Consider the following 17,610-nt stretch of genomic DNA (forward strand, 5'->3'; position numbering starts at 1 on the left):
CAAATTCTCACTGTTCTTTAACAGAGTTTGTGTATTTTTTTTTTTTTTTTTTTTTTTTGGGGGGGGGGGGTGCTGGGAGGTGGGTCAGGGCACCACTCCCATCATACACCCCACTTTATGCCATCATCCAAACCTATTTACTTCCCAAATGCCCAACCTTGAAATACTAGCAGGGCTTCAACTTTTATTTGGGTGCGGTGGGGTGGGGTGGGGCCTTAGGTCTCTGACATGTGCCCTCCTAGGGACACAGCATCCTGGCATCTTCCCTCTCCTTTGCCTGTTGACCATGAAGTGTGCAGTTTGCTTTACCGGGCTCCCTCTCACTACCATCTGGCAGCTCCCCCAGGAGCTCACACAATTGCTCCACCTTCTTAGACTGACTTCTCCAGACTGTGACCCAAATTACCCTTTTAGGTATTCACAGTAACGTGAAGCTTAACAATGTAACTCTTGTTTTTATCATTTTATGTGATTTTCTACAATTGGAAGCTTACCTTAATTTTCATTAGCAGATGACACACACAAAAAAGTGAGCCTAAGTTCTGAAGACTAAGACTAAAGCTTACAAATTGGAATGTGGTTCTTTGACTTGTATGAAATACGGCCTTTAGAGTAACCAGTTTGTAGTATTGGTCTCTGTGTTTCTGCCTACTGCTGTTTGTGTAGCTTTGAAGCAAATGTTCTGGACATTGCTAGACAATTAGGAATCGTACCAGAAATACCTAATTATTTTGGTTATTTTATTTAATCAATTATTTTATTAAAAATGACCTTGTACTTTGACCTGTGGACTAAATACTATAAAGCGGGAATCAGCAACAACGGAATCATGCACAAAATTACTGTTCTTCTTCGTGATACAAATTCATGATAAGTTCATGCTCACCAGCAACTGTATTTACCGTCCTGTATTCTCAGTGCATATGCAGGAGAATACTTGAATGGCTTCACTCTGCCCTCAGAGTCTATCTCGGGTATCACTTAAAGTATGGGAAAATTAGCAGTGTGAAGCAACACTTTCTGTGTGGTTTCTCAGCATCACGGATCTAAATGCTTCCCGTGCAGAGCTGCAGGGAAGTTGTCTGTTGGTTCTGGAGTCCTCCTGAGGCTCTGCTAGGGAAGTGGTAGCTCCTCCCCCTGAGGCTCTGCTAGGGGAGCGGTAGCTCCTCCCCCTGAGGCTCTGCTAGGGAAGCGGTAGCTCCTCCCCCCCGAGGCTCTGCTAGGGAAGCGGTAGCTCCTCCCCCTGAGGCTCTGCTAGGGAAGTGGTAGCTCCTCCCCCTGAGGCTCTGCTAGGGGAGCGGTAGCTCCTCCCCCTGAGGCTCTGCTAGGGGAGCGGTAGCTCCTCCCCCTGAGGCTCTGCTAGGGGAGCGGTAGCTCCTCCCCCTGCTCTCCCACTTGTTGACCAGCCACCTGAGTTTTGTACAACAGCTCTTCTGCAGGCTAGAAGACAGCTTGTAAGCTGGAGTCTCGGAGAAAGAGGGATTGTGTGGTCAAGACAAGACAGTCTTGCTGTAATCTCAGAGTGGCATTCTGTTCTTTGGTGATGTGCCCCTTATAAGATGAATAGTATGTCCCCAGAGTTGAGATATTGTATCTTTTCTTTACTGCAGTCTAACCTCATGAGATTAGGGTTCTACATTTTGATGTAAGTATATATTCTCCTCTCCTATGGGGCTGAACCATATCCAGGGTGCTTATTTATAACTGAACACATCGTATCTGGAGCCTTTCCTGTTTTTGAAGAGGTTCATGCCCTTTTAGGGGTTGTGTTACTCTCTTAAAAATAATGCACACTCTGAAGGTTAATTATTATTACAAACTTTGCATGTCTTACAAACTTGGTAAAAACGATGTCATTTTCAACTGTACTGTGCTGGATTCGCTTTGCTCTTCTCTCGTTTAGAGTTTAGAAGTCTTCAATCAACATGCATCAGTACAGGCCTGGGACCTTCCCTTTATTTGATTTTTGTCAGACTTAAATATAAAGACTCAGGCAGCTTTATAAAATGAATTGAGAAATCTCTTTTAGAGAATGTCACAGGCCACAGAGCCTTTTCCCTTCTACATCGTATAGGTTACTAATTACCAAGGGAACCATATGGTTTACTCTGCCATTCCTTAGTGAGTAGTCTGCTATGGGCGGTGCACTTTCAAGTAGTTCATTATGAAACTTTTTCATAACAGCCGTGTGACGGTGTTGTCTTAGGCGCTGATGGGAGTGCCTGCTGCAGAGGATGAGGCAGTGCTCGCACTAGCTCGGAGCTGGAATTGAAGGCTGGCCTGGGCTGCTGGGTCCTGTTGTAAGGGTCCGAAGTTCATTTCTTCTCTGGTCTTCACCCTCCGCACTTAGTCCCTGACAATCCTAACATGTCCAAATGGTGCTGAGTTATTTTAGGGCACTGTGTATCAGTTTCAAGCGGGAAGCAGGTCAAAGGGGAAGGTGGAAATACAGGAGAAGTTGAAAGGAAGATGGGTGTTGGGTGTGCAGCTCTCAGAGTTGACCCCAGGTTTCCTCATAGGATAAAAGAAATTGGGAAACTTTTTTTTTTATTCCCAGAGTACAGTATCTTTATACTTTCACCCTCCAAAACTAAAATTTGTGTAATGACTAATTATTCTCAGTGTTAAAGACTGACTTTGGCAGGCCAGGCAAGCACCATACCACTGAGCTAAATCCCTGTTGCCTTTTTATTTCAATTTTGAGACAGGTTACCAGTAACTTGTCTAAGGTGGCCTTGAACTTGCTTTATAATCCAAGGGGTGCTTGAATTTATGATTTTGGTACTTCAGACTCCACATTAGCTGGGATTACATATGTGTGCCACAGAAACCTATCTCTTTCCTTTTATCATAGTGCTTTGAGTTAAAGGTTAATAATAAACAGGAAAATGCTCTTGAATTTTAATATTTCAGAAGTCGACTGTATTTAAGTTAATTTCACATGCATTATCCCTTAGCAACACAAAGCATTTAGAAGGTAGATTGCTTGCTTTTTCTGTAACTACAAAAAACAGTGTAAGGATGTGGGGAATTGCAGGCTGGTCTCCAGTTGGGCTGAAATCTGAACCCCAAAAAGGATGATAATTCACCTACATGACACGGTAGGCGTTCCCTCATGCTCCTGGAACTCTGGCTTCTGCCTAAGTTACTGCCTCCTCTCCAGCCCCCACAAGAGAAGCCTGGCTACTAGGCAATGGCCCAAGCTTCTGACCTTCAGGCTAAACTCCTCCGCAGTTACCTAGCAACAGTAAAGACCATAAAAGGGGCTGTTAGGCCTCCACCTTGCTCTCTTACCTCTTACTTGTCTCCCTCTTACCCCTTACTCTCACCCTCCCCCCCCTCTCTTTTCTACCTTCTCTCTTTCTCCGTGCCTTTCTATAATAAAGCTCTAAAACCATAGAATGTCTCTGTTCATCAAGGCCCACTGCTCTTGGAAGATGGGACAGACTTTCTCCTAATGAGCTGTTTCTAACCTCCCGATGGAAGGCCTTCCTGTGCTCTAGTCAAGATCTACTGCACTCACTCCCACCAGTGTTGGGAACCTCTTCTCTCATCCCTCTCTCCCATAACCTGGGTGGCTTTAGCAAAGTAGCTCCGGGACTCCCAAGTAGGGCTGCCCCTTGCCACCCCCTGAAGAGTGGGTCAGAGGCTTAGATGCCCACCTGGGGAAGAGTGGAAGGTAGATAGCAGCCCTTCCACACCTGACAGACCAGAGCATAGGTGGAACTCTGGCGGGGTGTGCGTCTTCCCCCACCCCTTCCCCAGAGCCCCCTTTTTAGTTCCTGACATAGGGGGATTAGCATGTGATCTTTGCCAGTAGTTTTCTGTTTAGTTGTTTTGCTAGTTTGTTCACTAATATATATATATATATATACATATATATATATATATATATGTATGTATGTATGTGTGTGTGTGTATATATATATGTGTGTGTGTGTGTATTATGACTCATATATATATATGATATATTAACATATATATGTTCACATGCATGTGAAATATAAATATATTTAATATTTTAAAAAGTTAAAAAATATATGGGAAGTTTATGAGTCTGATCTGTGTCAATTTCTGTGCATATGAGACGTTTTCTTTATGTGAGCCTTGATATCAGTGGGCCGACCTACCTAAAACCTGCTTACAGTAATTTACTAATGGTAGTCTGTAATGGAGACACAAGTGCATTATAAAGATGTCAGGATTCAGAGTGTTCTGACTGGGAGGTAAGGACTGCTTCCTCGGATGATAAGTATGAGTCTGGAACACATCTTTAAAAGAGATAGTTCTTCTGTTTCACGACAGTAGAAGATGCAGTATTTGAGTTTCTGTTTATAGATATAGAAGGATAACTAGGTGATAGAAATGACCCAATCATAAATGTTAATTTAGTTCTACTTTGTAGCTCAGCACTTATGGACCAAATACAGAAATCTTGATGGGCAACAAGGAAATCAGATGGAGAAGATAGTTTAGCTGGGCTGTCAGGGCACTAGCTTTTCGGGATGGTGTGTGGTGTGCTTTGTGTGGCGACTGCCTGGAGACTGCTGAGTTTCCACAGTTTTCTGTTTCTTGCTGCCTTGGGGAAGTGTTCACTGTTGGGAAGTCTCTTTTGTTGAGTTTTCCTCTCCATCAGTCACAAGCGTAGACAGTTTTTGGCCTCCTATGAGACTAGTTTGGCTAGTTTGGAGAATTTCTTTGCAGTCACTCGTACATATTGCATATACTGTTTTTGTTGGGGGCTTGTTTTACTCAGTGTAACATCTGGGAACTGCATTTATATCGTGCCTGTCTTTTTGTTGCATTCTTTCATGTGGATGTACACTCAGTCTGTTTATCCAGCTGCTGGTGGACAGTTGGTCCTTTGGGTTGTTTGGAATCATTGCAGAGAACTGAGCTCGCTTTGTTGGGGCTTATTGTTGGGACCCTTTACATTTTCCTGCTGAGTACGATAACAGCAGGCATCTTTAAATGTGCTTTTGGTCACTGTAGATGCTCTGTGTATAGCAGAGTATTTGTTTAAGGTTTTGCTCTGATTTTTAACTTTTGAAAGTGCCATGCCTAATTTTTGGATGGAGATGTGTATTTATTGATATACAAGGTGCTTCATCATATAGCATGAAGCCAGAGAAATGGACTTCAGGGCAGTGGCTACAGTGGGACAGCATGATTTGATGCAGAGTTTGCCTCATGCCTCGTTAGAGAGTCCGACAGCAGCAGCCTGCAGCAGTTACGGACATTGTTTTATAAATGAGATCATGTGTTGCCAAGATTAGGAGCATGTTTAAATATTTTGTAACTCACGTGCAGCCAACTACTTCCTGACAATCATCTTTCTACCCTTTGTCTTTATGCGTTTTACTTAATTTTTTCCTCTTAGTTTAATTACATAGTTTTTATTTCTTTGTGACTGGTATATTTCACTTACTACAGTGATTTTAGAATTTATCCACATTATAGCATATGCAAGAATTTCTCTTTTATGTTTGAATAATAGTCCACTTTACATATAGGCTATATTATACTTCACTGTTTGTCATTGGACCCTAGTTTTATCTGTATTTTCACTATTATAAATAATGCAGCTTTTAAAAAAAGCTATTATAAAAAAAACGGAGAGTGTAGAAATGACTCAGACACCATTTTTAATTCTTTTGGATGCATATGCAGAAGTATAATCATCCACTTATATAGCAGTCGTATCTTCCAGTGTTTGAGAAAGATCCTACTGCTTGCCATGGCAGCTGTACCATTTCACATTCCTGCAGGAGCACACAGGTTTCTGTGCCCGCACCAACCTGTTATTTTCTCCTGCACAGTAGTCATTCTGGCGTGTGTGAGGTGGTCGTATTGATCCCTTTGTGGAGGAATCTGATATCTGCTCCTTCATAACTGGCTTATGACAATGACATAACTGCTGCAATCTTTCCAGATTGTGTGTGTGTGTCTGTGTGTGTCTCTGTGTGTGTGTGTGTGCATGCAAGAAAACGCTTATGCACAGATTTCAAAAAACAGGTTTCCTGTTTTTTTTTTTTAAGTCTCTCACTGCTTTTACTTCCACTGCTTTCTTTAATTCATGAATGTATTGGATCTTTGCTCCCAGGTTAAGCTTTGTATTGAATTAAATACTTCACTATGTAAAAATATCTCAAATCTAACATTATCTTAAAGCAGAATAATAATTCCTGCCAAATAACTTGGAGTCTCATTTTACTAACTTATTGCTATTCTAAACTTTTCTTCACCTTGTTTGATTTATGTATGCTAATTCTTTGTGTTTTATATTTAGCAAAGGGAATTCATTTCTGTAAAAATTTCTGTATCTGTTTTTGCTGGCTCGTTAAGTTGCCAGAGCGGCTGGTAAATGCTGGGCTGGAATGAGTGCACAGCTAATTGAACTGAGGGAGTGCAGGTTTGTTTACTGTGTATACAGTGAGAACTGATGCTAGCTTCCACAGGACCTTGTTACACATTGCCTGGAGCTTAACTCCAGTTGTGTGTATTATTCTAACCTTGTTGATTCCTTGGAATGGAAAACCAAAGGCTGTTTGAATGCCACATGTATGCAGTTAGGAATATAGGATGTCCGTGAAGTAAGTTTGATCAGGCTTTTGTTGTTCCTGCCCACAGCTCTGTATTCTGTTATTCTCTTCTGTGTGTTCTTCTGGATCCCGTTTGTCTACTTCTACTATGAAGAGAAGGATGAGGACGACGCCAGCAAATGCACCGTGAGTGCCCTACGATGAGCGCCTCCTGGCTCACAGGATTGTGTCCTCAGTTTTCAATGAGTGCCATGCATGACTCCTCTTGACTGTATTCTAGCGCTTCCTTAGACCTGGAGGACCTGGCTGGCTCAGGAAAAACTAGTTAACCTGAGGGCCTCAGCCTCCTGTCTCTAAAATAGAAGTGAGAGCATCTACCTTATACTTGTTGTGAGAATTGGGTGAATTAACGTGTGTAAAGTGTTTGGAACGGTGCTGCCTGGCATGACAGATGTTGTACATGTATTTAAAATATGCACACAAGCTAGGTGGGGTGGTGCACACCTGTAATCCCAGTACTTGGGAGATGGAGGTAGGATGATTACCAAGTTGAATGCTGGTTGGGCTACATAGTAATTTATATGTGTATATACTTCTATTTACATATGTAACGAAACATGTGAACATATAAGATTTATATAGTTGTTATGTATTTATATTTTATGGACATAAGCATATAAGTACATACATGAGAATATTACTTATTCTTAGCCAGGTGTAGTGGCATATACCTTTAATTCCAGTACTCGGGAGACAGAGGCAGAAGCAGAGGCAGACAGATCTCTCTTGAGTTTGAGATTAGCCTGGTCTACAGAGTGAGTTCCAGGACAACCAGGGCTATATAGAGAAACCCTGTCTTGAAAAAAATAAAAACAAACAAAACAAAAAGACTTTTGCTTCTTCTTATGACTGCTTTCAGTGTTTGGATTAGAGACAGATAGGTGCTAAGTGTTGCTTGTTTTGGGAAATACTTTTCTATTTTGACAGTTCCACCCACTGACTAATTATGCATTCAGCGTGGTGGGTGCTTTTCAAGGGTTTTGATCATTCCAGATACTTGCAAAGGCACCTAAGATGCAGAGCACTGATTATAGTTGTCTTTAAATTTTAAGCCTTTTCTGTCCAACAGTTGAAACTCTGCATTCTTGACGTGAAATGTATATTCAATATGAAAGAATATTATTATGCTGTCACAATACCTTTTTATGTAAAGGCTTGCTAAGAGATACATTCTTCCCCCCTGGTCTCTAGCAAATTAAAACGGCTCTCAAGTACACTTTGGGATTTGTTGTGATCTGCGCTCTGCTGCTTCTCGTTGGGTAAGTTTTTATATTTCAGTGTGCCAGTGGAAACAAGAATTATTTGAGTAATGGTAACAGAAGGTTCATTCAGAAAAATTTAGACAAGGAAAATAAACAAAAAGGGGGTGACAAACAAGTGGCTTTTTATGTCCCCACTGTGTGGAGCCACAGTGAGCAGTGGTTTTCTTCTAGGCATTTGCACTTCTCCCCCCTGCATGCACCCTCCGTGTTACTACTGGTTTTACATGAATGCATTTGTGTTTTGTGTGTTGTATTTTACCCAGTTCTTGGTGATGTTTCGACATTAATGCTTGCTGCATTGTTCTGGGAGTCTTCCCCGGACTGGGAAGTGTTCAGTTCTCTGCCTGCTGATGGGGAGTTCTCTGCCTTCTCAGAGGACAGCAGCTCATTAGTGTGAGCTGTGGGGCTCCTCCGTGGACGTGCATGCTGCCCATATGTTAAAAGCTCGAATCTGAGTCTGTAGAGCTCTGTGTATTTAATGGAAGTATCGGTGAAGTTTTATTCATTGATTCCTGAGTCTGACATCTGTCCTTGTTTGTTGGAGACATTTGTCTTTGTTAAAGTAGATCTTATCCTTTTAATAGCAGAAGGGGTGATAAATTGATCCTTTATTTGTGATGTCAAACTTCCTAAGTTGTTTTAGATTAAGCTTGTTTTAATATTATAACACAATCACGTAATTTCCCCATTCTCTTTCATCCCTCCAAGTCCCTTTGTCTACCTTCCCTTGAAGACACACAGTAGGTAGTCATATGCTTTTTAATAATTTTTTAATAATGAATTTGGTAGGCTTTAAACAAATGTTTAAATTTTATTCTATGTGTCAGGTTGTTTTGGCTTCATGTCTATCTGTGTATTACCTGTATGCCTTATGCCTGCAGAGGCCTGGAACTGGAGTGCTAGAGTGTTGTGAGCTGCCATATGGGTGCTGAACACTGAACATGGGTTCTCTGAAAGTGACCTTTAACCACTAGCCCATAATTTAGTGTTTTAAATTTTAGTAAATATCCTTGAAACATTCATGATGTAATTTATGGCAGGGATGGAACCCATGATGGCGTGCGTGGCTTCCGAGGAGCATGGAGGTTATGCATGGTTCCTCTTTCTTTTGCCTGTCTTCCTGGGTCATAAAGGGCTGTACATTTAGGGTTTTGTTATTTGTTATAGTTGTAGAATATGCTTATAAGCTCCCCTTTTCTAATAATTAAGGCCAGAGAGGTCTGTATGCTAGTTTTCTCTTGATGGCATTTAAGGCATGTCTGTTAGCCTGCTTCTTAAAACAGGGTCAGCAAGATTAAAGGGCGGCTAGGAAGCAAATGCTTTAGGTTTGTGATGCATTGAGCTTGTGTAGTCATGTCCCCCTCCCCGTAGCTCTGAAGCAATCACAGACATAGAAAGCAAAAGGAACAGTAAAACTCTTGGATTTGTGTAAATCCAGGCGCTCGGCATGCAGCAGATCCTGATGTAGAGTCGCCCGAGAACCATCGATAAACACATCTATCTGTGCACACGCCGTGTAAGAGAAAAATGGATTAAAGACTAGCAGTGTCTCAGTTATCCGGGCAGTGCTCTTTTGTTACCATCTTTACTGAGGTGTTCGAGGATATCTTTAAGGCAGAATACCCGAGTTTCTTTGAAAAGATTTTCTTGCTGATAAATCTGTAGGTAATGTAGCCAGTGTGTGGTCCAGGCTTGATATTTGTAAGGCTCAGCAGTCTTTGGAGCAGTTGTGTTTTGTGTCACTGCTGGATCTTGGGGTCAGCAAAGGAAATTAATGGCCTCTGTCCTCAAGGGCCACACCCAGGATACATGCAAATAAATGAATTACAGTGTTTAAGCCCTTCAGTGAGAGATACACATGAGATGTTGCCGGCTCCTTGGTGGCACGTCCAGGTGAGAGGTGAGAGAGCCAGGTCCCGCTAGGGTCTCTCCGGGGCTAAGCTGGATGTCGAGGCCCAGAAGAAACACACTGAGCTGGGAGTCTTGTCAAAGCAGGAACTCAACTTTATGGCATCAGCCTCTCTCTTATGTAAGTTCGGACCATAGGGAGGAGGATTTTTGGTGGGGTAAGATGACATAGGAGGCAGGGAAAGGTGACTAAGGGTATGGAGTGACTGACAGGGCCAGCCAAGCTGTACATCAGCAACAGAGGGGCAGAGGCAGGGCCAAACAGGTCTTGCTGAGTCACCCAATACAGAAGTGACTGAGACAGGTCTCAAAACTGAGCCAGTCTCAGGTTTGTCCTTAAGGCCTGAACCAGAGCCAAAATGGGGCCCCACAAGATGAGGAGCACCCTGGAGAATCAGAAGACTTGGAGGGAGTAGTCAGCGATTGAGCTAAACTTTGAACTGATTGGTTAGTTATGTAAGGAGAGAAGGCAAAAGGCATGCAGACTATAATAGTTTGCTTCTCCTGCCATAACAAAGTGCCACGGGCCAGAGGCTTAAACGGTAGACATTTAATTTTCACAGCTGTAGAAGCCTGTGATCAAGATGTTGGCAAGACTGGCCTCTGGTAAGAATCGTGCCTGGCTTGCAGATGGCCACCTCTTACTGTGTCCTTCTCTGTGGAAGGAACTGTTTGTCTCCTTTCAAAGATACCTGTGTCAGGGCAGAAGGGCTCTACACAGATGAAGAGTGACGTGAAAAGTATGTGACCTTAAACCCACCTTTCTCCCCAAACCAACAAGCAAACAATCAACAAAGCACAGTGTGGTGTTTCAAGTGATCACTTAGACCCTTGGCACGTGATATTAGGCATGTAGACTCTTAGCATGCAGTGTTTAAGAAATGGTGAGCTTTATCCTGCTTAGCAGTCAGGAGGCAGAGAAGATGTGTGATCGTGACTCAAGCGAAGTCCTGCTTTAAGAGTTATAGCATTGTAAAGGTTGTGTGGGCGGGGTCTTGGACGTTGGGTTTGGGAATTGAAGTATTAAAAGGTAGCAAGTATTAAAAGGTCAGCTGGGTGAGCCACTAGTAATTCAGGCAAGGGTCAGAAAGAGAAGATGCACAGAGATCTGGAGGAGACAGATGATCCAAGGGGAGAGATAGGAGGTGACGTGGAGGTTGAGGTAGGAGGGGAGAATCTTGTTTGATTGCACTGAATTCATCCTTTCAATTTCCTGTCTCCTGAAAGTTGGTAATTAGCCTCCTCTCTGCCTCTTCCCAAAGATACACTGCATTAAGCTAGTTTAGTGATGCAGACGGACTTCAGAATGTTTTCACTAAGAAACTTTTCAGCTTTCTTATTTTCAGTGAGGAGAGGGAGGATTCTAATCTTCTTGTGTTCCCTTTCTGTTTGTGACTGTGGCTGTAGAAACTGGGGTTCTGTCTAGTCACTGCCTTTGAGTGAGGCAAATTAAAGATATATGGGTGTGATTTTAAACTATGACTCTTGTTTGCCATAAATCATCATCATTTACAAAAGCCTGAGAGTCTTACTTTTATTTGCCTCTTCAAAAGTGATGTGTCACATCATTATTTGATTTCAATTGCCTTTTTAAAATAAATGTTTTATGAAGTTCAAGAATTTCACCCAATCTATTTTAATCAAATTTACCCCATACTCTTCCCAGATCTAGCCTCACCCCCTCTCCCCTCCCTCATTAAAAGATGTAAAAAGTTATGGACTCCACTTTGTGCCTTTCATATACTTGTGCATACAGTCTCATCCATGTGAGCTTGGTCAACCTACCAGGAGCCTCCACTGCCATTCCGTCTCTCGGAAGCCACCAGTTGTCCACAGAGGACTGTGCCGATGAACCCCTAACTACACCTTGCTCAGAGCTTGTTTGCGTCCGTGTCTTGCGGGGCCTGTGCAGCCACCTCAGCTTCAGTGCTGTTATGAGAACTGAGGTCCTCTCGTTCCCAGGAGGCAGTACTTGGTCGTGATCTGCTTCCCAGCCCTCCTACCGTAGCCTGGCCCCATGTAAAGAGTTAAGCTTGCACTGGTACACATTGACCATTATTCCCGTGCATTACGTTAAATAGTTGTGTACCATTGCTTAGGATTTAGTGTTTAGTTACATAATTAGTTTTCATTCTGCCTATTTATTGATAGTTGTCTTTACATCAAATTATTTGGGTTCTGTTTATTAATGATTAAATCCCTGTGGTAATGTGGTTGGGGAGATGCTTTGAGTCTCTGGTCTGGTTCCGGTCTGAACTAATGAGTGCCAAGTCTCTGATGGATTTCATCAAAATAATTAATTCTCTGAAATCAGTCCAATTTAACGTTTGTATCATTTTTTTAAAAGTTTAAAAATGTGGGTTGTCTGACATTTCCTCTTGCATTGCTCTGTTCCTTCCGAACTGTTGACCAGCCGTCCTCAGAAGGTGGGTCATCAGGCACTCCTCCAAGTCAAGAGTCCATGCTGCCAAGCTACAGTACTTTTGACGCTCTAAAACTGAAGTTTTGAGTATGAATACTACTTTTAAGTATTTGTAATATGCTTTAATCGTACTTTAGATAATTTTTTGATAAAGGAATTTTTTTTCTAAACTCATGTTCTAAACTAAAAAGTTCAAAATATACTTTGAGGGCTGTCAAAAAAAGTTATGCCTAAATGAAACTAGGTTATTATATATTGGAAATTAAATAACCCAACATGAATTCAATTCATCTTTTTTTAAGAACTAGAGTAGAGTAAAAGTTTTCAAAACTAAAGTTTCAAAATAATTGCTTTCTTTGGAAAATAGCCATATATATATTTGTGTATATATATATACATATATATATATATATATTCAATTCAATATAGTCACTTCTTCTGTTAAAAAAATTGTATACATACTTCTACTTTCCTTATAATTAAATGTTTAGAAAGGAGGTGTGAATAGTGTATTTATCTTTTAGAGTGGTTTTCCCATACGTTATCTTGAGGCATCCTGCTTTTTAATCTCAGTGTCTTGATGTCTTTGTTTATTATTCTGGCCTGGAAAATAAACCAGCTGCATTCTGTTTTCCATTGTTTCTTAGTGTAAGCTCTGCGGCTGTAATTCTGTCTAGTGTGCTCCTCTCTCCTGTAGATTAGGCAAGAAAAAAAAAGTGTCGTGGTGTACATGGGGCAGGATCTTGAAAGACATCAGAAAGAAAAGCAGAGATCACCTCTGACCTCACTGTGTGATGTGTACTTTTGACTGTGACACATTTTGTTTCAGTTTTACATGTAAATATATTGAAATGATTGTATGTTTGTTTTTGCTAAGTCAACATAGAATTTTTCTAATATGCTTCAAAACAAATAGGCAATAAAGTAGGTCTGTCAGTGAGAAACTCCTCAAACCCCGTGTCTGGCATGGATGTAGGATTTGGGAGAATTGATCTTTCTTTTAAAAATTTCAATTGTGTTTCAGCTCTTTTCTTTTATTATTTATTATTTATTTAACTCTTTCCAAGGCCTGCAGACAGAGTTCTTTTCTCCTTTGTAGTGCCTTTGTGCCTCTGCATCTGCCCAACAACAACAACTCTACAGAGTGGGAAAAGGTGAAGCTCCTGTTCGAGGACCTTGGAACTGGTCGTAAGTGTTAAAACATTGTTTTCAAGGAATTCCTAGTTTGCATTCTTTGGAAATTTATGAACATTAGCCAGTTTTTAGTTTTCCCAGGACTTAGCTCTACCGTTCTGTGCTTCGGTAAGGAGGCTTACACTGTTAAAGCTGCCTTCCAGCCGTTATATAGGCAGCTTTTCACTTCTACGGAAAGGTACCTGTTAAAAAGACTCTTTAATGTACAAAGGATTTTAATGGGCTTGTTATTTTAATGTGATCTTTAATTCCTTATGATAATGTGCAATAATATGTTAAAGAAATGTGCTGGGCATAGATTTTTATTTAAAATTTTTAATACGACAATGCTCTATCATGCTACTAAAGATGAGGTAATATTGAGAAAGTAAATTATAAATTTTGTAGGAATTAAATCCTGTTTTACTGTAGATTTATGGTACTACAATATGTCAGCATTGCTTTTATTGAAATTCTGACAAAATAAAACTTAGGTCATACTGACTGAGTTAATAAAGATTTCTTTTTAAAAATTTTAATTACACATACAGTCATACACGCACACACGCGCGCAAACACACACACACACACACACACACACACACACACACACGGGGAGGGTGTACATAGATGCCCATGAGAATACTACAGATACTTGTGGAGGTCAGAGGCGTTGGATCCCCTGGAGCTGCTGTTAGAGTTGTCTGTGAGTCCTCCAATGGGTTGCTAGGAAGCACACCAACTCTAGTCCTCTGCAAGAGTTTTGAGAGCTATTAACTGCTGTTGTGTAGGGTCTAGAAATTGAATCTGGGTCTTTTGGATGAGCAAAAAATGCTCTTAATTGATGAGCGAGCCCTTCCTCCAGTTCCAGCCCAAGTGTTCCTGATTTCTAATCTCATTGCCCTCATCTACTTCCTAGATGTGTAAGATATCCAGTATATTAAACTGTTCTAAACTATTACTCCTAAAACAGACACATATTATGAATTCACCTTACATAAATATGACATATTTGAGTACAGTCGAGGTGTAGAGCACGTCCATCACTACGGGGATCCACTTACTGCACTATTCACTTACAATTTATCAAATATATATTAGCTTACAAGGATATCAATATATTGTAATTTTCATATGTATCTGGCTGGCTTCTTTCACTGAACAATGCTTTAAAATAATTTGTGCAAGTAGGGTTTTTTTTTTTTGTAGCAAAGTAATTCTACAAATACACTACAACTACTCTGTCAGTAGTATCTGTTAGCGTGCATGCGCAGATCATAGATTTTTATCCACGAAATATCATTAGCATCTTCAGTCAGCTTAGTTATCCTTTAGACAGTTAGGAATGTCTTTTAAAAATAATATTAATATTTGTGTGTGTGCGCGCATGTGTGGAGGTCAGAGGACAAGCTTACAGAGTTCTCTCCTTCTACTTTCATGTGGGCTCTGGGGATTGAACTCAGGCCATCAGGTTTGTGGGCCATGTACTTTAACATGCTGAACCATCTTGCTATAGGAATAATTCTTTTTTTTTTTTTTAAGATTTATTTATTTATTTTATGTGAGTACACTGTTGCTGTCTAAAGACACACCAGAAGGAGGCATCAGAACCCATTACAGATGGTTGTAAGCTACCATGTGGTTGCTGGGATTTGAACTCAGGACCTCTGGAAGAGCAGTCAGTGCTCTTAACCACTGAGCCATCTCTCCAGCCCTAGGAATAATTCTCAATGATTAATTTTGAATTCTTTGGAGCAGACCATTTTGACTATTAGGAAAACTAACCTTTTGATAGTCAAAATGTGTTAGTATAATACTCCGTTTTATTAATTCTGTGATATGTTTTCATGTCTTTAGTGTGTGTGGTTAATGCACACGTGCATGGGACTGTGGCACTTGTTCATGTGTATGTGTAGGTCAAAGGTTGACATCAAGGGTTTCTTCTCCACTCGCTAGCTAAACTAGGGAGGCAGGCGGGCCAGCACATCCTCTGCTCACATGAGTGCTGGAGATGGAAGCTCGGGTCCTTATGTTTACACACCAGATGCTGCAGCCCCTAAGCCACAGCTCAGACTGCTCACATTTCCATCCCAGATCTCAGTGTGCATCTTAGAAGTAATGGCTCCTTCATACAGCTGTGAGCCAGCTGCCAGACCTGGCTTGGTGCTATAAGTAGTACTTTTGTTTCTTCTGTGACACTTAAAAAAAATAATGTTGACATACCTTTGGTTTGATAAGATACAGTTTTTAAGAGATTTGTGTGTATGTGTGTATGTATTTATGTTGTGATACCACAGGTGTGCCAGTGCCATGCATGTGTAGGTACCTGTGGTAGCCAGGGGAAGAGATCAGATCCCTTGGGGCTGGAGTTTCAGGCACTCTTGGACTACTTGATGTGAGTGATGGGAACCTAACTCAGTCCTCAGGCAGAGCAAGGATGCTCTTAGCCACTGTACTTTCTCTTCTAACCCTGAAATGTAGTTTTAAAAAACAAAGGCTTAAGGATTGGCCCTGTCTGACTCATGAATTTGTCAATATGTTCTTTTTTATGTGGTAAATAAAAGTGAGATGAGTTAAAAGATACATTATTTAAGTTTGTTAACCTTCATGAACATATTAATGCTTAAACATCACTAACATAAAAGATTTGTCACATTCCTACAAATGGCTGGGGACAGATGGAGGATCCCCCAAGCTTGTTAGCTACTGGGTCTAGATGAATTTGTGAAATTCCAGATCAGTGAAAGACCCTATCTCAGAAGAAGAGGAGGAGGAGGAGGAGGAGGAGGAAGAAGAAGAGGAGAACAGGAAAACACAGTGCTGATCTCTCTCTCTCCTGCCTACAAACACACACACATGCACACCCTCACACATGTACATAATGCCACACACCCCAACACACACAAGTTGGCATAAAAGAAAAGGTCCAGGCAATGTCTTTTATGTACCTGTTATTTTATTGATTTCTTTTTAGGTTCACTAATTAATTTGATTTGTATTTCTAATTTTAAATAGGGGGAAGGAAAAGAAATCTTAGCTGATCAAAAGGACTATTTGAGATCAATTTATAAAGAGCTCTTTAAACATTCCCCTCTTGAATAGAATCAGCACTTGACAGACACCGTGATATCGATTTGTTTCATTCCTTCATATGCCTAAAGGAGCCTGACACCTGTATTCTGTATACTCTAATAAATAGGAACAGCAAACTCGGAGACGCTTCTGTTGACAATGTCTTTGTTTTTACAGAAGGCCTGGCAGCTCTGTCCTTTTCCATCAGCTCTCTGACCTTGATTGGGATGCTGGCGGCCATAACCTACACAGTAAGTGCAATGGGAGAGTCTGAGAAGGAGTTAGAGTGTCACCGAGGCAGCAGCTTTGTACCTTGGGCATCTGCCCACTGTTCTTCCCGCCTCAACTTCTTATTTTTGTTTTCCTTCCTTGAGACTTGGTTATCTTACCTGTTTGCAGAATTAAGACTGAGAAGTGACTCTTATAACTTGTGAATTGCAAGTAATTATATCCTGTACAGATGTGGAGTTAGTCATGTGTACATGCCAGAGTTCTGATCCGTTTGCCAGGATGTTACTGGTTCCTAGATGTGTTCTATATGGGTGTGTACCTGTGCAGCCAGACACTGAGGCTGCTCTGTAGTATACACACTGTATCGTGTATAGTATATACACTGTATAGTGTATGGTATATACTCTGCATAGTGTGTAGTATATACGCTGTATAGTGTATACGCTGTGATGCTGTATTTTCTAACTTTCTGACTTTGTTCATTTTCCTGGGAGTGGCAAAGTGTGGATTAATGACTGCTACATATACAGACTGCTCTGTGGTTCGGTGAAGCTAAAACCATAATCAGTGCTCTTTCTTAACCCCACTCCCACCCACCCCCTGAGCTGTATAAGCAGCATTTAAGGAGGCCTTTGAGATTCTTGGTTCTTGTAAAGATGAAAAATACTGTCCTTTTGGAAACAGTTTTGCATGGCTTTCTTTAGGCATAAAAGAAATGGGCTGTTGTTATAATAACAGAATTGACTTATGTTCCATGCTCATTGGTACATCCATAATGAAAAGACCTTGGGCTGGCAAGATTGCTTAGTGGGTGGAGCTCCTGCCACCAAGACTTCTATTCTGAGTTCTAGAACTCATTTGGTGGAGAGAAGCAACTACCACTAGTTATACACACACACACAGACACACACACAGACACACACAGACACACACACACAGA

General features: G+C 41.1%; 1 protein-coding gene across 1 annotated transcript in view; it reads left to right on the forward strand.

Annotated features, from left to right (window-relative positions):
- Lmbrd1 (LMBR1 domain containing 1) overlaps positions 1 to 17,610 on the forward strand; it is an 81,270-nt gene that overhangs the window by 19,181 nt on the left and 44,479 nt on the right. The window contains exons 4-7 of the mRNA XM_021171300.2: positions 6,631 to 6,728; positions 7,794 to 7,861; positions 13,294 to 13,382; positions 16,617 to 16,690. Of these exons, the coding sequence (XP_021026959.1) occupies positions 6,631 to 6,728; positions 7,794 to 7,861; positions 13,294 to 13,382; positions 16,617 to 16,690 (329 nt within the window). The remainder of the gene's footprint in view (positions 1 to 6,630; positions 6,729 to 7,793; positions 7,862 to 13,293; positions 13,383 to 16,616; positions 16,691 to 17,610) is intronic.

This window comes from Mus caroli, chromosome 1 (assembly GCF_900094665.2).
Source record: "Mus caroli chromosome 1, CAROLI_EIJ_v1.1, whole genome shotgun sequence".
Lineage (NCBI taxonomy): Eukaryota > Metazoa > Chordata > Mammalia > Rodentia > Muridae > Mus > Mus caroli.